General features: G+C 56.5%; 1 protein-coding gene across 2 annotated transcripts; it reads right to left on the bottom strand.

The window, feature by feature from the left end:
• Positions 1-332: 332 nt before the first annotated feature.
• MEIOSIN (meiosis initiator) lies at positions 333-22,806 on the bottom strand. Of its 2 annotated transcripts, XM_048833337.2 has the most exons (14): positions 22,725-22,806; positions 21,601-21,683; positions 18,325-18,415; positions 17,064-17,163; positions 14,681-14,833; positions 11,796-12,035; positions 11,277-11,400; positions 10,337-10,437; positions 9,496-9,648; positions 6,182-6,258; positions 5,042-5,161; positions 4,418-4,653; positions 3,013-3,102; positions 333-1,114 (listed from the first exon to the last, which is right to left on the bottom strand). In XM_048833337.2, the coding sequence occupies exons 2-14, from the start codon at positions 21,681-21,683 to the stop codon at positions 916-918; spliced, it is 1,767 nt and encodes a 588-aa protein (XP_048689294.2). In that variant the 5' UTR covers positions 22,725-22,806; the 3' UTR covers positions 333-915. The 2 variants fall into 2 exon arrangements, with proteins under 2 accessions (XP_048689294.2, XP_074978547.1); XM_075122446.1 differs by lacking the exons at positions 17,064-17,163; positions 18,325-18,415; positions 21,601-21,683; positions 22,725-22,806 and adding an exon at positions 15,215-15,292 and having other exon boundaries at positions 5,042-5,218.
• Positions 22,807-23,081: the final 275 nt, after the last annotated feature.

The following is a 23,081-nucleotide window of genomic DNA, read 5'->3' as shown; positions in this document are numbered from 1 at the left end:
CCAGGAATCAGAAGCAGGGTACCTGGAGCGTGTTTTCCAGGTTTCCTTCACAGCCGTAAGAGCTAGAGACTCATGCGAGATTCTGGAAGACAACGAAGCAGCGTGAGTGCACCCTCCAACCAGTCCATCATGTGTCCCCATAGGGGCGTGTGCCCCACACTTTGGGAAACCCTTATCTAAAATATCCCCTTCTGATAGCTCAGTGGCTGAACAAAGGAAGAGTTTTCAGCCCAACCACAACCCCTGCTGCTCTTCCTGCTTTGAATAAACCCAGGAGGAGTGGTGAATGGGGCTGCCCCAGGGGGGTCTGAGACCTCGGACCGGAGCCAGGAAACCCACAAATGAGCTTTATTCTAAAACCAATAAATAAATAAATACATACATACATATAACAGCTGTCAAACTATTCAAGCAACGAACAGAATCCAATACAAGTCTGGCCTGAACCAGTGGAGGACGGTTTGGTTTTCTTTTGGGGGGAGGGGGGGGCCTCTAATCCTCCATTTAACCACGGCTACCCTTATGCCCAAGCAACCCTCCCTTAGCTGGTTGGACAGGGCAGTTTGGAACTGACCAGACCTATGGGCAGCCCGGGGTCGGTGCTCTCTGATCGGCACAGTGGTGTAGTTATGGCGGAAAACTATCAGAATAAATAGGATTTTAATTAAAAACATGAGCCACTCCGCCACACCCACACACAATTTCTCCTTGCCAGAGCTAAAACAAGAGGCCAGTCTACAAACCCCAAAGCCTTGTCTCCCAACGGCAACACGCACGCTGTAGCCCCTGCCTGTTCCCAAGCACCCTCGTTCATTTCAATGGAGCAGCAAGTGTCTCCAAAGGAAGGAAGAGGTGCCACATCAGGGGATGGGGGCCCCAGCACGCTGGGTGGGAGGGGCCCTGCACTGCCCTTCGTCACACAGACTCCGGGGCTGGGTGTGGGAGCGAGCAGGGCGGGGCTGGCGGTCCCAGGTCCCGGGAACCGAGGGATTTCTCGGCCAGCAGCAAATGAAATGGCTTAGGAGCCTCCATCTCCTCCTCCTCCTCTCCCCCGCTGGAGAAGTCCTGCTTCACGATGCGGTTGTTCAGCCTGCTGAACCTCCGGGCCTTGACACTGGAAGAAAGAGGTGAAATCCAACCAGATGGCTCTCTGCGCCCGTTTCCTCTATGGGCTCATCACCATCCGTCCCATGGGCTGTTGGCAAATAACCGCCCAGCCTGATCAATTGCCTTGAGCCTAGAGGTTGATAAAACTCTTCCCATATAGCCCAGGATGGGACAGCCACATGCCACGGACAGCCAGCAGGTGTAATTCAGTGGATAATAAAGGGCATTTGTGGTTGAGAGCCAGGACTCCTGGGTTCTAATCCCACCTATGGTGGGTGATGTAGCAAGTGAGAGGTGGGGCTGGGAGTCAGGACTTCTATCCCCAGCTCTAGGAGGGGAGTGGTGTCTGGTTAGAGCAGGGGGCTGGGAGGGGATTATAGTACTTATTTACATCCCATTTAGGCTTAGTTGGTGCTAAGAATCCAATCCTGTTCCATTTTAGGCTCTCTGCTCATCAGCATCTCTCTGGGGACAGGGGATGGAATTGGAAGCTTTTCATTTCTAGGTCCATGGTGTGAACCCACCAGGCCAGCAGTGGCTGGATCTCACTCTACTGGCTCCTATGTGTAATGAGTTAGGGGAATCTCAACTTCTAGTGGACAACTGTCCATGTGGCAAAATCCGCTCCCCTGGGAGCCCCTGAGGTGACCCGTGTGTGGCAGGACTAAGGCAGACTTTAGGGGTAACGGGGTCCCTTGGAAGGTCCCTGGACTGGGACTCGAGTAACCTTTGGCTCTGTCATTGGCCTGCTGGGTGACTGGAGGCAAGTCACTGCACCTTCCTGAGACACTGTCTCCCCTCCCATTGCTGTCCGTTCAGGCTGCAAGCTCTTCAGGGCAGGAGGTGTCTAACTCTGTGCAGTGCCCGGCGTGATGGGACCCTGATCTTGGTCAGTGTGTGTCTGGGCAGCCCCCGGCCCGACAGGGCCCTGACCTCGGTCAATGTGTGTCTGGGCAACCCCCGGCCCGTCGGGGCCCCGATCTTGGTCACTGTGTGTCTGGGCAGCGCCCGGCCCGACGGGGCCCCGATCTCGGTCACTGGGTGTCTGGGCGGCGCCCGGCCCGACGGGGCCCCGATCTCGGTCACTGGGTGTCTGGGCGGCGCCCGGCCCGACGGGGCCCCGATCTCGGTCAATGTGTGTCTGGGCAACCCCCGGCCCGTCGGGGCCCCGATCTCGGTCACTGTGTGTCTGGGCAGCGCCCAGCCCGACGGGGCCCCGATCTCGGTCACTGTGTGTCTGGGCAGCGCCCGGCCCGACGGGGCCCCGATCTCGGTCACTGTGTGTCTGGGCAGCGCCCGGCCCGACGGGGCCCCGATCTCGGTCACTGGGTGTCTGGGCAGCGCCCGGCCCGACGGGGCCCCGATCTCGGTCACTGGGTGTCTGGGCAGCGCCCGGCCCGACGGGGCCCCGATCTCGGTCACTGGGTGTCTGGGCGGCGCCCGGCCCGACGGGGCCCCGATCTCGGTCACTGGGTGTCTGGGCGGCGCCCGGCCCGACGGGGCCCCGATCTCGGTCACTGGGTGTCTGGGCGGCGCCCGGCCCGACGGGGCCCCGATCTCGGTCACTGTGTGTCTGGGCAGCGCCCGGCCCGACGGGGCCCTGATCTCGGTCACTGTGTGTCTGGGCAGCGCCCGGCCCGACGGGGCCCTGATCTCAGTCACTGGGTGTCTGGGCAGCGCCCGGCACGGGGCCCTGATCTCGGTCTCTGTGTGTCTGGGCAGCGCCCGGCCCGACGGGGCCCTGATCTCGGTTGAGACCCATAGATGCTAGTGTAATACAAAGAGCAGCTGCAACATTGGGCCAGAACAGCCCGTGGTGGAAGCTGGCACCTTCCCCAGCAGATCTCCCCCCACACCAGACTGACTCCCATGGCTCTGATGGGGTTCTCCGAATGCCAGCCTTACCAGTAGGGCCTCCGCTCCTGTTTTGTCATGGTGCGCCACAGCTGTGCCAGCTCCCTGGTGGCCGCGGTGGACGCCATCCCCGGGCAGGCGCTGAGGGGAGAGAGCACCAGGAACTCAGAGTTCTCCCAGCAGCACACGTCTGCCTGGCCTACCAGCGTGGGTTGCCGAGGCAATACCCAGCAGCTGTATACACATTCCACCCGCCTTGCCTTCTCCATGGACACAGATGTTAAACGTTCAGGGGAACGAAACCCAAACAACCTGCTCTCTCCAGCTGGTTGCTATGGACCACAGCTGCGTGCTGAGATCCAGCAGGTCAGTCCCGCCACAAGGGCACTAAAAATATCCAGCCTGGGATTGTGCCAAGGGAAAAGGAGTGGCTGAAAGGTGTTGGTGAAAGGGGGTTGGCGTGCGGCTTCCGTCATGGATGGTAAGGCCTGAAGGGACCGTTCTGACCATCAGGTCTCCAGAGACCCTACCCAGCGGTTTGCACTCTGAGCCGGCTCGAGTTAGAGCAGATCTTTTAGAATGATGTCCCACCTGATGTAAAGACTCCAAATGTGAACCTCCCCAGACCCTGGGCTGGTTGTTGCAGCGGTTAATTCCCCTCCCTTCTTGTTTCTATTCAGAATTTCTCTCACTTCAGTTCCTATCCCTCAGATCTTGCTCTGCCTTTGTCCCCTTGCTCGTAGCAATCTCCTCCCCACAGAGCGGCTGACAGCCCGGGAGCAAGGTCAACTGGGTAAATGAAACCGATCGAGCCATCTCTGAGGCAGGTGTCCCAGATCATGGATCATTCCCGCAGCTCAACCCTCCAGCATCCTGCTGGAAGTGGGAACGCCAGAACTGGCCCCAGCATCCCTGTAATGGTCTCCCTGCCATATACAGAGGTAACTGCCCTCCACCCGTTTCTAGGCTATATTCCCCTGCTTGTATAGCCAAGGACTACATTAGCTGCTGCACCGCACTAGTGCTCTGTCGGTCTCCATCAGGTGACTCTGGTCTGATACTTGGAGTGTCAGCTCTTTGGTGCAGGGACTGTCTTTGTGTTCTGTGTTTGTACAGCGCCTGGCACAACGAGGGCCTGGTCCGTCACTCGGGTGCCTAGGTGCTACCGTAATACACCTAATAGCAATAAACAATGTACAGCGCCAGGCATAATGGGGTTCTGGTCCATGACTGGGGGCCCCTAGGTGTTACCGTAATACAAATAATAAGTAGCAATAAGAACCTGGATCTTACATTCCCTAAGTCCTATTGAAGCCAATGAAACCTAGAGCACATGCTTAAAATTAATGCTCATGCTCGAGCGCTTTGCTGAGCCATGGCCATAGTGCCTGGACACAGGGCCAGCTGGGTCAAGCTCCGCTCTCCAGCCCGTGACTCAGCACCCCCTCCTGCTTACCGAATGTACTGCTTGCGGTTCAGCCGGCAGAACATGATGAACCCATTGACACATTTCTTCTTCAGCTGCAAGGGGGACCGGGACTTGCTGGAGGCCTCCGGCTGCCGCCCGCCTTCCCCCTTCTTCCTTTTCCGGCTGGCAGCAGGTGGCAGCTTCGTCCGCTTGTAAGGGATCCAGGTGCTGTCGCTGTTCTCGTCGCTGGAGGACATGGAGCGAGCCAGTCCAGGGCTGGAACCCTGGCGGACGGAGAAAGAGGGGGGTGTGGTGGGCAAACACCCAGGCAGGCCCCTGAGATTGGGACACCGGGGAAAGGAAGTGGCACAAGCCTCACTGGGGGCTGCAGGTCTAAATCCCCAAAGCAGTTTTGGAAGCCTCAGCCTTGGAGTGGAAGAGAGAGAACACCCAAGCGGGCTCCGCTTCCAGCCAGATCAGAGGCTTGGTGTCTCATCCAGTCCTTATACAGCCACTATGTACATCTGCCCTTTCCCATTCTGTTACCCTAAGATTGCAAGATTTCAACCCCTGCCCCCCAAAACCCATCTTCTCCCCCCTTTCACAGTCTACAGGGCAGCGCCATGACCCCTCCCTCCTTCCTTCCCCCCCACCCCCACCCCATCCTCTCACCTCCTGCAAGAGCTGCCCACTCCACACCCCCATTAATTCCGTCACTCCTGAGCTGGGGCTGGAATCGGTTTTACTCGCCTCGCTGTAGGAGAGGTAGCAATGATCCAGCGAGAAGGTGGACTGGAAGAGATTGCGGGAGTTCAGCGGAGTGTCCGGAAGGGTCTGATGCGGGTCGTGCTGAGAAGGATGTGAGGGAGGGGAGAGGAACACGGCCAATGAAACATTAAGGCTGACATGTTCAGAAGGGATCCGGGAGCCTGATTCCCATTACAACACCCAGGCTGGCCACAGGCGTGTGGGAAAATCTCGGCCTGTGTCCATAAGCCTTGAATGGCCTGTCTAATCCTCCCAGGCCTGGGCTGTTCAATCTTCAGCGAGGAATGCAGCAGGTTTCACCCGCCCCAGATGATTTCCATTCTACAGGCAAGCCCTTCTCCAATGCTTCCCTGCAGTCTCTGCTTACAGGGCTGGTTGCAAACCCCTTGCAGCAGCAAGTCTGGCTTTAGTATGGATATGGAGAGCGCTCAGCACTACAGGGCCCCAAGCAGGGTCTCCAGCACAAATAACAAAGGGGGATGAGAACCTCGCAGCTCCAGACCCCAGCAGCAGGGCAAAGCTCCCCCACATTCACCTCCACCAGCATGTTTCATGGAGGGGTCACACGATTCATTCGACCCTTGGCCTCCCTCTCTACAGCTGCCCCCAAGGAGGCCCGATTAATGCCAGCTGCGATGGTGGTGGTGAGGATAGCGCCCATGCCCGTGGCTGGCCACTTCACATAGGCCACTCACAGCCAGCAGGTAAGAGCAACCTAATGGACAGAGCATTGGACGGGGGCTCGGGAGAGGTGGGCTCTAATTCCGGCCCTGCTGGGTGACCTGGGGCAAGTCATTTCCCCGCTCTGTGCCTCGGTTTCTCCACCTGGAACACAGGGATAATGGTACTGGTCCTCCTTTGTGCAGCACTGTGAGACCTACTGATGCTAAGGGCCGTTATTATGATCATCCACATCTGAGCCTGACTTTGTAGCACCAGAGGAGGCTGTACGACAATATACAGCTGGGAGGCGGGTTCTGTCTGCTGACAGGGAGAGGGAGAGGGGCCAACAGGGGACTCAGGAAGGGGCTCCCCCCTGCCCACCTTTCTCAGCAGGGTCCCAGCCAGGCTGTCCGAGGAACCAGCAGACTCTGGGCTCAGACACACGTCCTCAAACAAACCTGCCGGAGAACAAGACACACCCCTTCGAAACAAGTAACATCAGAGCAGACCTCCCATGGCCTTCCCCCGGCAAGGACCCCCACCAGGAAAGAGGAAAGCCCCCTCCCCCAAAGGCCACACTGCAGGGTAGCAATGATTTTAATGATTTCCTCTTGCCACATGCCCTTCTCAGCATACACACCAGCCGGTCGCTAGGAGTCTGCCTACACTGCAAGCAGAGGTGGGAGCACAGCACGTATAGACATCCCCAGGGCTAGCTCTGAACTCGTTGGCTCCAATAAAGCCAGCAGTGAAGCCGTGCCCGGGAGGCTGGGTATGTACTTGAGCTGCCGTGGGCTTCCTGGCTATCGCCGTCTGAGCCAGCTAGAGCAAAGCCAGCGCAGGGATGTCTGCACGGGCTGCAGCGATGCCCCAGGACTGCACTGCAGACAGACCCTCTGTAGCTCGTTAGCCTAGGGATGAAACGATTGGGGTACGTGAGGGTCAGCGTTCAAATCTTGGTGGAGGATGGGACAATGATGGCAGGGGGAGGGGGAATCTCCAGGCCAGGAGGTCAGACTGGATGATAAAAAGGATCCTTCTCCCCTTGCCACCATCTCCAGGATCCCCCACAACCCACCACAGAGAGGATCAGACACTTGGGATGGAAGCTGCCACGACCTGCCATGGGCTGCAGCGGGACTCCACCTGCAGGGGCTGTATCTCTCTTTCTGACCCAGCACGGGAGGGAACCAGAATCAAAGCAGGGAAGGAGCCAGGAGCCAAAATCTGAACTGACTAGCTGAACAGTCTGGAGTTTAGGACCTGATTTCTAGCATCCCGGGTGCTGGCTGTCTCTGCTGCAATGCCCGGCTCAAGAGACAACAAAAGGCCAGTTAAGTTTGTGGATTTCAGTCAGTCTCTGATAAACCCTGGGTGCTTGGTGCAGCGTTCCTGGGGCTCAGGGAATGAAGTGGCAGCATCTCTCTAGAGCAACAGCTCTCAAACTTACTTGTTCAGGCCCCCCTTCTTTGTATCTATAGTTGTTTACGCATTCCCCACCACCACACAACTACATATACCATCACCCAGCTCTGGAGGCAGAGCGGAGAGCAGCGGCTGCTGGCCGGGCGCCGGGCTCTGGAGGCAGAGCGGAGAGCAGCGGCTGCTGGCCGGGCGCCGGGCTCTGGAGGCAGAGCGGAGAGCAGCGGCTGCTGGCCAGGCGCCCGCCTCTGAAGGCAGAGCGGAGAGCAGCGGCTGCTGGCCGGGCGCCGGGCTCTGAAGGCAGAGCGGAGAGCAGCGGCTGCTGGCCGGGCGCCCGGCTCTGGAGGCAGAGCGGAGAGCAGCGGCTGCTGGCCGGGCGCCCGGCTCTGGAGGCAGAGCGGAGAGCAGCGGCTGCTGGCCGGGCGCCCGGCTCTGGAGGCAGAGCGGAGAGCAGCGGCTGCTGGCCGGGCGCCCGGCTCTGGAGGCAGAGCGGAGAGCAGCGGCTGCTGGCCGGGCGCCCGGCTCTGGAGGCAGAGCGGAGAGCAGCGGCTGCTGGCCGGGCACCGGGCTCTGAAGGCAGAGCGGAGAGGAGCGGCTGCTGGCCGGGCGCCGGGCTCTGGAGGCAGAGCGGAGAGCAGCGGCTGCTGGCCGGGCGCCCGGCTCTGAAGGCAGAGCGGAGAGCAGCGGCTGCTGGCCGGGCGCCCGGCTCTGGAGGCAGAGCGGAGAGCAGCGGCTGCTGGCCGGGCGGCTGGCTCTGGAGGCAGAGCGGAGAGCAGCGGCTGCTGGCCGGGCGGCCAGCTCTGGAGGCAGTGCAGAAGTAAGGGTGGCAATGTGAAAAGACACATTCATCAATATCACTTTCCACAGCAGACGTAGTGCCCCATTTCCACCCTTACTTCTGTACTGCTGCTGCTGCCACTTTGGGGCTGGCAGCCAGAGCCTCGCCGCCTGCAGGTGAGGGATTTGCGGGAGGAAAAGGAGAGAGTCTGGGTGGCAGGGCTCCAGCCATCCCCTTTATCCCCCCATCCCCGGTGTTCACAGCCCTTCTGCACAAGCCCCCGCCACCCAGGGGTGACAGCCAGAGCTCTCTCCCCCCCACTCACACACAAAAAAGAATAGCATATAGCTCACGCCTTCTTTGACACAGTCCCCTGCCTCCCTTGGGAGGCCTGCCCCACAGTTTGAGAACCGCTGCTCTTGGGGCATGTTCCCACTGGAAAACACAGTCTGGGACTTCTCTTGCACTGTAGCACTGTCCACTCAGGGTGTAACTGAGCAGTAAGTGGGTGCAGAGCAGATTCACACCCTAGCTTGTGACACTAACTCGCCATGTAGACATGGCCAACCAGCTCCTTCTGCTGAAATCGCACAGGGTCAATCCCTGCAGCCCAACCTCCACTGAAGCCTGTGGCAGCTGGAAGGACTGCATACGGCGTCTGACACAAGGGGCCCCAATCCCGCTTTGGCGCTTCTAGACTCTACCGCGGTTGGATGGCTGGAGATGAAAGATGGCCCAGCAGTTAGGGCTGCTAGCCTGGGACTTGGGAGGCCTGGGTTGGATTCTCTGTTCTGCTCCAGCCTGCCTGTGGGACCCTGGGCAAGCCACGTCAGCCCCTGGTTCCTCAAAGGTAATTCACATCAATGGGAGTTAGGCGCCTAAATATCTTTAAGGATCTGTGCCTCAATTTCCCCATCTGTACAGTGGAGAGACTAGCCCTGCTCAGCCACACAGGAGTGTGCCAGGAGAACCACGTGAAGAATCGGGAGGTGCCCAGACAGTACAGTGATTGGAGCCAGATAAATATACGGATGCTGCCCACATATAAGGAAAGGTCTGGCTGACAAAGCCGGTAACGTGCCACTGCTGAATGGCTCCGGTACACAGCACGTGGCCACACAGTAATGATGGCATGGTGCCCCCAGACACGTTAGGTAGAGATCACACAAAAAGAGGGGAGGGGCGGTTAACTCTCGATTGCCTTGTGCTCTATGGCGTGGATGTAGTAGGCTCCCTTGTGATCTGGGAGAGAGTGACTGGCAACAGGAGAATCCAGCCCCCCTCTTGGGATCCCAACAACGCCCCCATAAGCTGTAATGACAGCAATGTGCTCTGTCCTTTCTAAGGCATGCTGCACAGCTCTCACTTGCTCCCCGCCTCCCTTGCATGGCACGGTTCGTTGCTCGCCTCCTGGGAATCACCACAGCACCACGACCGATCCCGGCAAGCCCCTCAGACGCCTCCGGCCGCAAGGAGGGACGTGGACCCCCTTTACCTTGGGATAGCTCCTCTGACCCCCCCTGCAGAATATGACCGGGAAGCAGCCGTCCAGGAGAGGAGAACAGCGAGGGGCTCAAGCCCAGATCCTTACTGGCCCAGCAAGCCCCGATTTGGCCTCCGCTCCCGGGAGAGCACAGGAGTGAGCTGCCTGTGAACCAAAACATCATTTACACAGGAATCTCACTGGCTACATTTCTGCTACCCTATGTCCCCATAATCAGCCAGGAGAACTTGGGCTGCTCCTCAGCAGCAAAGCTGGAGACTTCCAGGAAATAGACTAACTTGGACCACTAAGATGCTGCTGGATTTATTATTTAAAGGACGCTTGTTAACTTCCTCTACCACTTGTCAGCCGGGACCTATAATCTCTGCCCCCCTTCCCCCACCCCGATAATCAGAGGTTATGTTCTCACTTATTTAGCCCCTTTAATAACCGATGCCCTGCATGACCTCTGCATGTTCAGGGTTTTTTGGTTGTTCCCCCCCAGGTTTTGCAAATAACCAACATCGAATTTTGTTATTCGTTATTTCCCTCTTGTGCATGTGTTTCCATTCATTGTGTTTCCTTGTGTGTTTGTATTTGATATCAAAACAATAAAGTTTAAAAAGGACACATGCAGCTGATATGTCCATATCCCTTTTTCCAGCTGTCTGTCAATGAACACACTGTGCTGTTAGATGGGGGGACCTTTCAGGTCTGAAAGTACTGACGAGGTCTGTCTCCCAGAGCCTGGACACACAGATGCTTGGTACCCAACACAACCAAGAGCAGCAATTTGGTGCAGCCTAAGGGGCCTTTGCCATCTCTGCACGCTCTAGTCTACAGCAGTACTCACCATGGGAACTACACACAGGGGACTGGGTTGAGAGCCAAGGACCAGCATCCAGCCCATCCTCTTCTTCCTCCCCGCAGGAATAATACTGCACCAGCTCCTGCCTGGAAGAGCAGTTTAGAGACGGCCTTGGATTGCTGCTCTGTCTCTTCTCTCCCAGAGCCCCAGACAGAACTGCTTGCAGCTCTGTGCAGCTGGCCGCAAGGGGCTGGACCAAACACAGGCGGTTTTGAGAGCAGCTCCTAGTGTCCTAGGGCCCAGCTGTGCAGTGGGGTAGGGCGGACCCCAGCTTCCTGGAGATTTTCAGCTGCAGCCTCCCGCCCAGGGAGGGTTGGAACCGGGGAGACCTGCTCTGGGCACTACGGCTGATCCTCTTTGAGAAGTGCCGGCTGGGAACAGGCCTCTCCTTCTGGCTGTCTGCAGGCTATAGCCGAGCCAGCAGGCACGTGGCAGAGAACCCAACTGTACGTGAGACCCAGCCTCGCCTTCTGCGGGAGCCTTCCCCTTTGCTAAGCACGCTGCAGGGGCGAAAACTAGGGGGACCGTCCAGCAGGAGGTGCTGTAGAGAATGCCAGGCTATTCTGGTTTAAGCCTCCCCAGCCGGGGACGTTGTAGGGAGTGGGGCAGCATCAGGCTATTCCAGTCTAAACCTCTCCCAGCAGGGGGTGCTGTGGGGAGCAGGGGTGGAGCACTGGCTGGGGGCAGAGCTCCCAGCTACTCCAGTCCCAGCCTCCCCCAGCAGGGAGCACTGTGGGGAGCGGGGCAGAAGTGCTGGCTGTGGAGGGAGCTCCCAGCAGCAATCTGGAGTCAGGGTTTGAAAACGCTGCACCCTGGCTGGATGGCAGCTCCAGGCCAGATCCCTAGCAAGTGCAAATTGGCAGAGCCGCCTTGAAGTCACCAGAGCCACAAGTTTCTGTGGTCAAGCTCCCGCACCAGCTCTTACCCCAGCAGAGCAAGGTCCGGCCCGTCGTACCGACGCTGCTCCCGGTAAATCAGCTGAGCCTCGCAGGTAGAGCAGATGTCATCCTCCTCCTGGCTCCCCTCTCGGTCACAGCCTACGCACCAATCTGCAAATGCACATGCATGCTTTGGTCCTGCTCCACCAGATACCGCGACCCCCAGCAGAGGAGACTCAAGGTTACCACGGATCCAACCCAGATTATGGACGCTACGGCCATGGCTTCTTATAGGAACGGGGCCAGATGCTCTGTGGGTGGAAATGGGCAGCTGGGGATCTGGTGCATAATCTCTGTTAACGAGGGCCTGGATTTCACACACACCCTGTGTTGCCACGGACCCCTGTGCATGGCGAGAGCTGATGCTCCCCAGAGGCCCCGTGCACGGCGAACGTGGCGGGGGTGAGACACTCCCTTGACCCGAGCGACGGGCGAGCTCCCATCAGCTCCCATCTCCCACCCAGTCCTGCAGGAGGTGTCCAGCAAAGGACAGAGAGGGACCACACCTGCTGCACAGTCGGGAATGCCACCTTTGCCCCTGTCCAGGAAGGCGCTGCCTGTGGGCTGGCGAGACCCCAGCGCCGGGTCCCTTCGGCTGAACTGGAACAGAAGCTGCTTCATGCCAGGAGAAAGGACGGCCCCTTCGCCTGCCGCGTGCAGATCTGCCTCTGTGCGCTGCCCAGACTGCCAGGGCGATTCCCCCAGGCTCAGGCTCCGACGTATCTCCTTGTTCACCCCATGCTGCTCTGCGAAGGGAAAGGGCACAGTACTCTAGGCCTGACTGTGTCTCTGCTTTCCCGGCAACTCACCTAGGACACGGAGCCAGGTGAGCCCCGAGGTGCATCGCCACACAGTGCAGCTCAGGCACGAGGAACATTCCACCTGCCCTGGGCACCCGTCAGCTCCAAGCTCAGCTTGTGAGGACGCCCCTTCCCCAAGAGCTCCAAGGTAACACCCCTGTGCTGCACACCGCCCTAGGCTTCCCGGACATCAGCTCAGCAAGCTTCACCGGGAGAGAGGGAAACACAAGATTACCAGGAGCAAGGGAAATGCTAACAGGCCAGCTGGAGAAATTGACATATGGTGAGATTAAGGGACATGCCCAAGGTCACAGAGCAAGTTAGTGGCAGAATTAGGTCCAGAACCCAAGAGTCCTGCCTTCCACTACCCTGCCCCAACCACTAGACCCCACTCCCCTCCCAGAGTTGGGGAGAGAACCTCCTGGCTCCCAGCCCCCCTGCTCTAACCATTAGATCCCACTCTCCTCCCAGAGCTGGGGAGAAAACCCCGGAGTCCTGGCTCCCAGCCCCCTTGCTCCAACCTCTAGACCCCACTCTTCTCCCAGAGCTGGGGAGAGAACCCCGGAGTCCTGGCTCACAGTTCCCCCCTGCTCTAACCACTAGATCCCGCTCTCCTCCCAGAGCTGGGGAGAGAACCCCGGAGTCCTGGCTCACAGTTCCCCCCTGCTCTAACCACTAGATCCCGCTCTCCTCCCAGAGCTGGGGAGAGAACCCCGGAGTCCTGGCTCACAGTTCCCCCCTGCTCTAACCACTAGATCCCGCTCTCCTCCCAGAGCTGGGGAGAGAACGCAGAAGTCCTGGCTCCCAGCCCTCCTCCCACTCTAAGCTACACTAATCATTTCCCTGCATCAGCCCTTTGCTGGGTCAAGCAACCCAAAGACCCAGCTACCTCATTCCATGGCAAGAAACCTAGGAGGTGAGCTGGGATCCTGACCCTTACGGGGATGACACATGCACGGCACGGGAGGGGTGGGGGGAGAAGAGGGAGAGTTTTTCACAAATGTAACAGCAGCCCCTGCTAGCCACACTCACCAATTGACGCTCTGGAGGTAATCTCAGATCTGTGACACGGAGGCTGCGTTTACAACGCAGCTGGGAGGCCTTCTTCCCACCTCACGCAGATGTACATGAGCTAGCTCTGCTCAAGCCAGCGCGCTAAAAACAGCAATCTGGCAACCGTGGCACAGGCTTGAGCTAGCTGCCTGAGGACCACCGGGTCCAAGATCCTAGGGAAGCACGCCGGCTTGAGCAGAGCTAGCACGTGTGTCATGGAATCAGAGAAATGTCCGGCTGAGAGGTCATCGAGCCCAGCCCCCTGCCCTGAGGCCAGACCAAGCAAACCAAGACCAGCCCTGACAGGGGGTTGTCCAGCCTGGTCTTAAAATCCTCTCTGGACGGGGATCCCACAGCCTCCCTGGGAAGCCTGTTCCAGAGTTGAACTGCCCTGAGAGTTAGAAAACTTCCCCTCATATCTAACCTCAATCTCCCTCGCTGCAGATTAAGCCCATTGCTTCTTGGCCAACCTTCAGTGGACACGGAGAACAATCAATCCCCCTCTTTATAACAGTGCTTAGTGTATTTGACGACTGTTCTCAGGGCCTCCCTGTGGCTTCTTTTCTCAAGACTAAATGTTGCCAGTTTTTTTAACCTTTCCTCCTAGGTCAGGTTTTCTAGACCTTGGATTGTTTTAGTATCTCTCCTCTGGAATCTCTCCAATCGGTCCACATCTTTCCTACAGTGCGGCACCCAGAACTGGACCCAGCCCTCCAGCTGAGGCCTCACAGCACCTAGCAGAGCAGGACAATTACCTCCTGCGACTTACATACGACACCCCTGTTAATACACCCAGAACCATATTAGCCTGGTTAGCCGCTGCGTCACATCGCTGACTCAGATTCCACTGGTGATCCATTATGACCCCGGATCCTTTCCTGCAGTTTGACCGCCGAGCCAGTTAGTCCCCATTTGATAGTGGTGCACTTCCCAAGTGCAGCACTTTGCCCGTGTCTTCATTGAATCTCATCTTGTCGCATTCAGACCGATTCTCTAATTTGTCAAGGTTGCTTTGAATTCTAATCCTGTCCCCCAAAGTGCTTGCAGACCTCCCCCACCCCACAGCTTGGTGTCATCCGCAAATGTTATAAGCATCCTCTCCTCTCCATTACCCACGTCCGTAATGAAAATACTGAACAGCAGCGTACTGTGTACATCTATCCAGGCTGCGAATGACACCTCCCAGCTGCAGTGCGGATGTACTCTGAGTGCTGTAGGGCCTTCCTAGAGGCAAATGGCCAGTGACTTTCCAGGTGGGGGTCCGGTGCTCCGCCCTGCCAAAGGCAAGGGGTCAGGATGTTCAAAATGAAGTCAAAAGCCAGGGCTGGCCAAAGCGAAGCATGGAGAGCAACATGAGCACAGAAGGGGGTCCGGCCATTGGAGAAGAGCTGCCTCTCCTAAGAAATCTCCCCTTCTTCCCCTTGGTTGTCCCAATGCAGCAGAGACGGGCCTGTCCCACAGGAAAGGTGGGGGGGGGAGGAGAGATCGCTCTGCAGAGCGAGGCTAGGGGGAATGGCTGCTACAGCTTCTGTCCCAACCTGATCTGCAGGATCGCTTTCCTTTGCGGGGTTTCTTGCCAACGTTCAGGAGCTTGGCTCTCCTCCTCCGCGGGGTGATGGGCGGAGTGCCGTCTCCACGCCCTCGCTGACAGGCGGACATCTCTGCACATCTGAACGCACCCGCTTCAAATTCTGCAAGACGAGGGGAGAGCAGAGCAGGTCAGAACTCCCCCCCTCCAGCAACCACTTTGGCTCGCAAGGATCCCGGGCCGAAAAGGGAGAGAGAAAAAAACACAGCTTCCGACGATCACTCAGCTTGTGTAGAGGTCCACGTTAGCCCTGCTCAAGCTAGGGCAGTGGCTCTCAACCTTTCCAGCCTACTGTAACCCTTTCAGGAGTCTGATTTGTCTTGCGTATCCCCAAGTTTCACCTCACTTTAAAACAACTTGCTTACAAAATCAGACATCAAAATACAAAAGTGTCCCAGCGCAAGGTTACTGAACAATTGCTGACTTTCTCATTTTTACCATAAATTATAAAATAAATCAATTGGAATATAACTATTGTACTTACATTTTAGTGTATAGTAGCGTTTCTCAAACTGGGGTCCACGGGCCCTGCTGATCCAATCCTCCCCCTCCCTCCCTGTGCCTCCTGCAAGCCGGGGAACAGCTGTTCAGCGTGGTGCAGGAGGTGCTGGGAAGGAGGGGGAGGAGCGGGGACAGGTGCACTCGGGGGAGGGGGCAGAAAGAGGCGGGGGTGGGGGAGCAGGGATGCAGTGGGGTGGGGGAAGGGGTGGAGTGGGGGTGGGGCCTTGGGCTGAGCGTTTGGGTCTTGGGAGTTCACGAAATTTTTTAAAATCAAAATGGGTGTCCTCGGGTTACTAAAGTTTGAGAACTGCTGGTGTATAGAATATAGAGCAATACGAATAAATCATTGTCTGTATAAAATTGTAGTCTGTACTGACTTTGCTAGGGTTTTTACGTAGCCTGTTGTAAAAGTAGGCAAATACCTAGATGAGTTGATGTACCCCCTGGAAGACCTCTGCGTACCCCTGGTGGAGAACCACTGAGCTGGTGCACTAAAAGCAGGAGTATGGCTCTGACGGCAGCGGTGGTCACCTGAGTACACACCTTGAGGTTCAGACGGGGCTGTACTTGGAGCGGCCAGCCCGTCCCAGCACCCATGATGCCGCGGCCACGCTGCCATTTTTGGCATGCTAGCTGGAGTAGAGCTAGCCCATACGTCTGTTTGAGCTGGGAATTACACCTCCCAGCTGCAGCGCGGACGGCCCCGGAGTCAGAGGAGCCTGTCACAGCCACAGTGCCCACGGAGTGTGGGTCTGGAGACGGAACCGATCCCTCCAGGGGCAGCCACGCGAATGCAACGCCCGCCCAGCAGCATTCAAAAGTCACCACCCCCGGCAGCTGCTTGGTGGCCCAGGTGAACCAAGTGGCAAGGGGTGGCCCATTCCAATTCCTAATGGGCTTGCCTCACAAATGGCCCCCTGGATCACCATTTCAGTGGAAAGGTCAAGGACTGAGTGGGTCACAGACACCCCCCTGACCTCCAGGGCAAGGTCAAGGGGCGAGGGTGGGGGTTTGAGCAGGGCCTGGTCTCCGGTCTCCAGGAAATGAAAATACAGAATGAAAGTGTCAGCTCTGCGGGGCAGGGACTGGTTTTGTTCTGGGCTCGTACAGGACCTAGTGCAATGGGGCCCTGTTCCCTGTGAAGCCCACGGGCTACAATAATACAAAATAATAATACACCTGGTGGGCCAAACCCACAGGGCACAATTTAACAGCCAGCCTGACTTAACCCCACGTGACCAAATCAGAGGACTCCAAAACCAAGAATCCTCTGACCAAAGTGCTGGGACACAAATCGCCTGGCCCGATCCTGCACTGGATTCCAGGACACTGGACTGAATAGGACCCTCCTGGGGCTTTTCCCAGTCACTTCATGCTATGGCCAAGGTGTGTATGTGGGGGGTGGGGGGCTATTTGTTGAACTCTTCACGCAGCTCTAAAAGGAAGCACCTGCATAAATACTCCAGAACTGAGCAGATAGCCCCCAGCAGCCAGAAGGACAGGGGACCGGAACGACTGCAGGCACAAGGCATTTGGAAGAACTGGCTCCCTGTCCAGGGGAATTCTTACCACCTTCCAAGGGGCTCAGGGGCACCTTCTCAGAGCTCCAGTTGGTTTGCGTTAAACACTCCCAGAAAATATTGTCTCTCCTACTCGGAAGCCCCTGTTGCCCCTCTGGCTGAGCAATGCACGTACAGCGGATCTCCTCTCTGGCTTATCCCACATCCCTGCTGTGACCCATGTCCCTACACCGCCCCTTGGCTTCCCTCCACGTGGCAGCTCACGTCCCTTGTGCCCTCCCCCATCTCCGTTCACTGCTCGCGATCCCTTACCTTCTTTCTCCCCACGCCGGAGCTGGAGCAGAGTCCTGGCGGTGCTGATGCTCGCCTGCAGATGCTCAATGTAGCAGAGGACACACAACAGGATTTCCTTCTGTTTCAAAGGGAACACACGCTCAGGGAAAGGCTTTATACTCACAAGGAGCGTTGGTAGATGCAGCACCCGTGGCACAATTCTGTGGCAACACGTGAATTCTACAAACAAAATCCACAGCCACTAATGTCCCTGGCCCTGCACAGCTGGAGAGTGGCTGGGAACCTTCTTCTAGGCTTACTCAGTAATAATGAGTTACACCTTCTAGTGTGCGTGTGTGTGCACCTGTGTAAGACAGACCCGTCTGCAAAACAAGACCATGAGGGGGGCTGGTTGGCTCATGGGATGGGACGTGGAGCCATTTGCCTCTAGACTGCTCAGTGCCCACTCAACTCAATTCACTGGTGACCCAACTCAATTCACTGGTTCCTACTCGACTCAATTCACTGCCACGGGACGGCTGTTGTGCGAATTAAGTTGCTCTTCTGCCCAGTTCAATGAGGGTAAGTATCCACATCACCAAGGGTTGGTACGAGCTGGAAGGCTCAGCAGAAAAACCAAGGACTGTCATCAAGTTTCATGATTTCATGTTTCATCTTTAATGGTGGGTCCCCCCAGAACAGAAACAAGGCAGGTGAGCAAGGCGTGAGTGTGGGGCAAAGCGTCCCCTCCAAATGTCTGGGACGCAGCTGTTGGGCAGATACAGCACGTCAGCCTCCAAGGCTGCAAATCCAACAGACCCATCCACAACACATTTGCTTTTTAGAAAACCCCACAAGGATGATTTCAGTGAGGAAATTCTTCTCCTTGATTTATTCTGGGATGGGGTTGGCAGCCTGCACATAAGACCCAGAGTCTAAAGGCTTGTCTGCAGGGGAAATTGACCGGAATAGCAATTCCAGAATAGCTCCCCCTGTGGACACTGTATTCCGGAATAATTAGCATGCTTCTGAAACAGAGTCATTATTCCAGAATAAGATCGCATAAGAGTGCCAAGCTGTTTGTTCCCTTCAAGAAGCCTAGAGGTTTAGCAGCAGCAAGGCTCAAAGCCTCTCGTCCTCCAATAGACTGAAGATCTCAGAGCGGGCTGGCTTCCATCCTGCCTCACCTATGATTTCCCTGAGTCACATTATTTCTTTAACATGGTCCCTTGCTTCTCTCCAGAACGTTATACTTGGGGAAGCAGCTGTCAGGGCAGCAGCCCACTCTGGCCGGCAGTACCTTGGTAAGCTTTTTGTAGCTGGTATGCAGAGGAACAGGCAGCATCTGAGCCAGCTCTCGGAGCATGTTGGTGTAGTTACCACGTCTCTTTCTGTTCAGGGATAAAAGAAGGTCAAACAGTTGCTTCCAAATCCACTGGCAAAAAAGTCCTTTCTGGTAATGCTCCCCTCTGACCAACTGCAAAGCTCACTTAGCTACATAGACGAGTGGCACAGGCGAGGCTCAGGGAAGAGGCAGGAAACTGCAGACGAATGGCCTGCTCTGGTCCCTACATACTTTTGCGGAACTGGGCCGGGTACTATCGTACTACTGCATGCATCCAAACGGGGCAGATCTAAGCTTATGCAGGCAACTTTGACTGTGGCATTTCCTGACTGCTGAGCACTTACTACTTTCAGGCTTCACACAAATTGGGTAGCCACCAATAGAGGTCACACAGGCAGTCAAACAAGCACTGGACTGGCACTCAGAAGTCCCGGGTTCTAATCCTGCCTTGGGTGAACTTGCGCCAGTCCTGTCACCTCCCTGTGCCTCAGTCTCCTCCTCTGTACAATGTGAATAATGAGACTGGCCTCCTTTGTAAAGCGCTTTGAGACCTACTGCTGGAAAGCGCTCATTATTGAGGTCTGCTCTACCCACGGATTTTGTCCTGATACAATCATGTTGGTTAGGGGAATGATTATTTTTGCTGGTGTAGTTATACCGGCACAACTCCTAGTACAGATGGCGTTATATTGGAACAAGGGTGCCATACACCCATATAGCTTATTCCCCTTCCCTTACAGGAATCAGCATTACCAGTAGAAACACATTTATACTGAAATCACCGTCCCGATTTAGCGAGACCAGCACAGTTCAAGCAGCACAACTTTTGTGTGGAGACGAGGTCTCATTGACTGGCTCTCTCACTGGAACACGAAGAGTTGGGCTGAGGATGCACAAGAAGGAATGGTATCCATCTAGCTCCCTGGGCTATGCCTTAACTGTGAAAAGAGGTGAGCTTTTTCATGGAGTCAGCTATCTTTGTAAGCTCCTAGCGAAGACGAGGCACGAGGAGTCTTTACCTTGATGTAGCTAGTTGAGATCAACCCTATATCCCCCTGAAGTTGACCTCAACTAGCTACCCCCAGGTAAAAAAACTACATGAGGTCAGACTAGTTGATCACAGTGGTCCCTTCTAAGCCTTGGGAATCCTTGAATCTGTGAATTTCCACTAGGAGTTTATAGAGAGATTCCTAGATTCCAAGGCCAGAAGGGACCACTGTGACCCCCTGCATAACACAGGCCAGAGAATGTCTCCAAAATAATTCCTAGAGCAGATCTTGCAAAAAAAACCCATCCAATTGTGATGCAAAAATTGCCAGTTATAGAAAATCCACCACGGCCCTTGCTAAATTGTTCACATGATTAATTGCTCTCACTGTTAAAAATTTAAACCTTATTTCCAGGCTGAATGAATCTAGCTTCAACTCCCAGCCATTGGATCAGGATAGACCTTTGTCTGCTAGATTGAAGAGCTCATTATTAAATATTTGTTCACCATGTAGGTATTTATAGATTCTAATCAAGTCACCCCTTCACCTTCTCTTTGTTAAGCTAAATAGACCGAGCTCTTTGAGTCTATCACTATACGGCAGGTTTCCAGCCTTTCTTCATTCTTGCAGCGTGGCCCCTCTTTAGTTTATCCACATCCTTCTTGAATTGTGGGCACCAGAACTGGACATAATATTCCAGCAGCTGGTGTCAAATATAGAGGTAAAAATAATCTGCCTGCTCCTACTTGAGAGTCCCCTGTTTATACACCCCAGGATCCTATTAGCCCTTTTGGCCACAGCATCCCACTGACAGCTCATTTGCAGCTGATTATCCATCATGACTCCAAAATCTTTTTCAGAGTCACTGCTTCTCGGTGACTTTCGGGGGCCCCAAACACTTCCCAGGATAGAGCCCCTCATCTTGTAAGTATGGGCCGCATTCCTTATTCACGTTAGACAGCTAACTTGATGGAAGAACACACTTCTTTTTGCGGTGACAACGTGGCTGGGCTGGGCCTGCAGGGCTGTCTGTAGTAAAAACCTATTTCCATCACTAAATCTGCATTGCTTTGTCTATATTCAGAATTCCACCTGCTTCACAAAAGGTGCAAGTTTGAATAGATTTTTGTTAAATCAGTTCAAAACCCCTGTGTAGACATTCTAAATTGTGGACATTCTAAATTGGATTTAGCTTTAGCCTGATTCCTCACCCAGGTAAGCTAAACTGGTATAAGCCTGGTTATAATTGAACGTAGAGCATCCACACAGGGTGCAACAGTGGTTGAAGCAGTTTTTATTTAAAGCAACCAAAAGTGAACTCAATGCAACCATGAATATATTAGTATTAATTATTTGTAGTACCGCCGCACCCAGGAGCTGTACCAACACCGAAAAAGTCCCTGCCCCAAGCCAAGGGTCAACAGATGGAGACAGACAGATGGACGGGAAGTATAAGGAAACGAGACAATGCTGGTCAGCACGACGGGCCGAGGTCTCGGCACACCAGCAGCCCGACTGTTGTCAAGTTTCAGATAGGAATCACAGAAAGGAGCATTTCGAGGTGGGTTTTGAAGGAGGCGGCTTTGCAGATGTTTACAGGGAGTTCCTCCCAAGCGTGAAGGGCAGCAAAGGAGGAAGCACAAAGATGCTTGCTGGAAAGTTTCCCTGGTGGGTGACGGAGGCTGGCGCCATGGGCCCGCTAGAGGCGCGGGTCAACAACTCGATAGCAAAGAAGAGATGTTAGGTCAGGTAGGGATGGGCCACAAAGGGCGTGGAAGGCGAAGACATGTTATAATGCTCATCACTGTACTCCAGCCAGCTGACGGGGAGCAGGGGGTGGCTTTTTTTTAGGCTACCCCTTTCCCCCGTGCACTGATCGACTGATACATATTGACAAACTTGACTCCATCCTAACAACGCTTTCTCTCTAGGAATGATAGAGCTGCTCACAGAAATCACACTGCACGTATCCCGTTGGGACTGCGAAAGCTATTTAACGCCACACAGCACAATAACACAGCACTTTAGGACAGGAAGTGAAGGCAAAACCCCTGAACTTCACTCCCAGCTGCCAAGGGCAAAGCGGGTATAAAACACTCTATTCTGGGACCGCTTTGCACTGGCGTAAGTGACTTGGTGTATCAAGAAGGGGTTTTGAATGGGGGCAGGGGATAAAGCCAGGGGAAATCTGGTCTCTGGCGTGGAAGGGATAGGCCCTAACTGCCCTGTCCCATGTCCTCACCCGTCTCCGATGGTTCGCGGCTGGCAGTTGCTGCGGCCAGGACGTGGCTCCCAGGGGCCAGCACGCCCGACCTGACCCCACATCTGCAATGGAGAACAAAGGGAAAAAGAAGGGGAATTCCAATCGATCCCAGACCAGGAATGAGATGGGGAAACGGGGAGCCCATGTGTTGTCCCTCCACCCCACTGGACAGAGGGTGGGATGAGAAGAGGGTGCCGTAAAGGGGGGGGGGTATGTCATCAGCTGCAAGAATCAGAGGCAGATACACAGGAGGGGGGAAGAGAACTGAGCTGAGTGTGGGGGTGGGGCAGATATGACCAATACCATCCTGCGAGGCTCAGGGATATAAAGGAGGGGGGCAAATATCACCTGCTCCTTTTGGGGGGGAGGACAAATATTGCCCCCCATGCAGTAGGGAGGGGGCAGTAATGCTGAGACTAGCATGGAGGACGGAGGCAGCTGTTACTAGACCCAGCACTGTGGGGGAAGGGAGACAGGCCCAATCCCCTGCAATGGGTGGGGGGGAGCTCTGAGAGGCAAATGGGGGGAAGATCTCAGGGGAGTGGTAAGGGGGCCCAGCCTGGAACACATGCGGGGATGCCAGGAGGGGGCTGTGGGCAGTCAAGAGGCTACGGGGGGGAGGGGGCTCCCTGAGGGGTTATGGGGGGGCTCCCAGGAATGGGGGAGCCTGAGGCAATGTGGGGGGGAGCCCTGGGAGTGATGGGGAGGAGTCGGGGGAGGTACCCTGTGGGGTGATGGGAGACCAGTGGGGGAGAGCAGGCTTCCTGGGGGGGGTGACAGGGGCTCCCACAGGGGGGGAATGGAGAGGGTGGGGCTCCCTGGTGGGCTGATGGAGGAGGGGGTGCAGTGGGAGGGGAGCTGTGGGGGGGGGCAGAAGGAGCCTCTTGGGGGTGATGGGAGAGGGGGAACCAGAGGCAATGGGGGAAGGGGGCTCCCTGGGGCTGAGGTGGGAGGGGAAGGTCTGGGGGGGTGACAGGGGAGGGGGCAGTGGGGGGGCATAGAGGGAGAGGGGGCGATGGGGAAGGGGTGATGAGGGAGGGGGACCCCGGGGCGGATGGGGGAGGGGCGGGGGGAATAGGCTCCCTACCCCCCCGCCCCCCCACCTTTCCCGGGCGGGCCGCGAGCTCCCGGGAGCGCGGCAGGGCGCGAGGACGAGCCGGGCCCGGGTTCCAAGGCGGGGGAGGGGCGGGCGGGAAGCGAGGAGGGGGCGTGGCCCGTGCGGAGTGGGCGGAGCGCGGGTGGGCAAAGGCTGGGGCTGGGGCCTGGACTCGGGGGCAGGAGAGGGGGATGGGGCCTGGACTCGGGGGCAGGAGAGGGGGATGGGGCAGAGCCTGGGGGGCAGGGCAGGGCAGGAGAGGGGGATGGGGCAGAGGCTCGGGACAGGAGAGGGGGTGGGGCCGGGACGGGGGGCAGGAGAGGGGGATGGGGCAGAGTCTGGGGGGCAGGGCAGGAGAGGGGGA

Source organism: Caretta caretta, chromosome 23, assembly GCF_965140235.1.
Source record: "Caretta caretta isolate rCarCar2 chromosome 23, rCarCar1.hap1, whole genome shotgun sequence".
Classification (NCBI taxonomy): Eukaryota; Metazoa; Chordata; order Testudines; family Cheloniidae; genus Caretta; species Caretta caretta.
The sequence above is the reverse complement of the archived record's forward strand: the minus strand, read 5'-3'. Positions and strand labels throughout refer to the sequence as shown.

Bases quoted from the DNA above. Each gene is read 5' to 3' on its own strand.
- MEIOSIN (XM_048833337.2), bottom strand. From the start codon at position 21,683: ATGTGGGGTCAGGTCGGGCGTGCTGGCCCCTGGGAGCCACGTCCTGGC. The intron at 9,649-10,336 runs GTGAGTACTGCT...TTTGGTTCACAG, and splicing joins CCCTGTGTGTAGTTCCCATG to GCAGCTCACTCCTGTGCTCT. The intron at 5,162-6,181 runs GTGGGCAGGGGG...AATCTCTTCCAG, and splicing joins CTGGGACCCTGCTGAGAAAG to TCCACCTTCTCGCTGGATCA.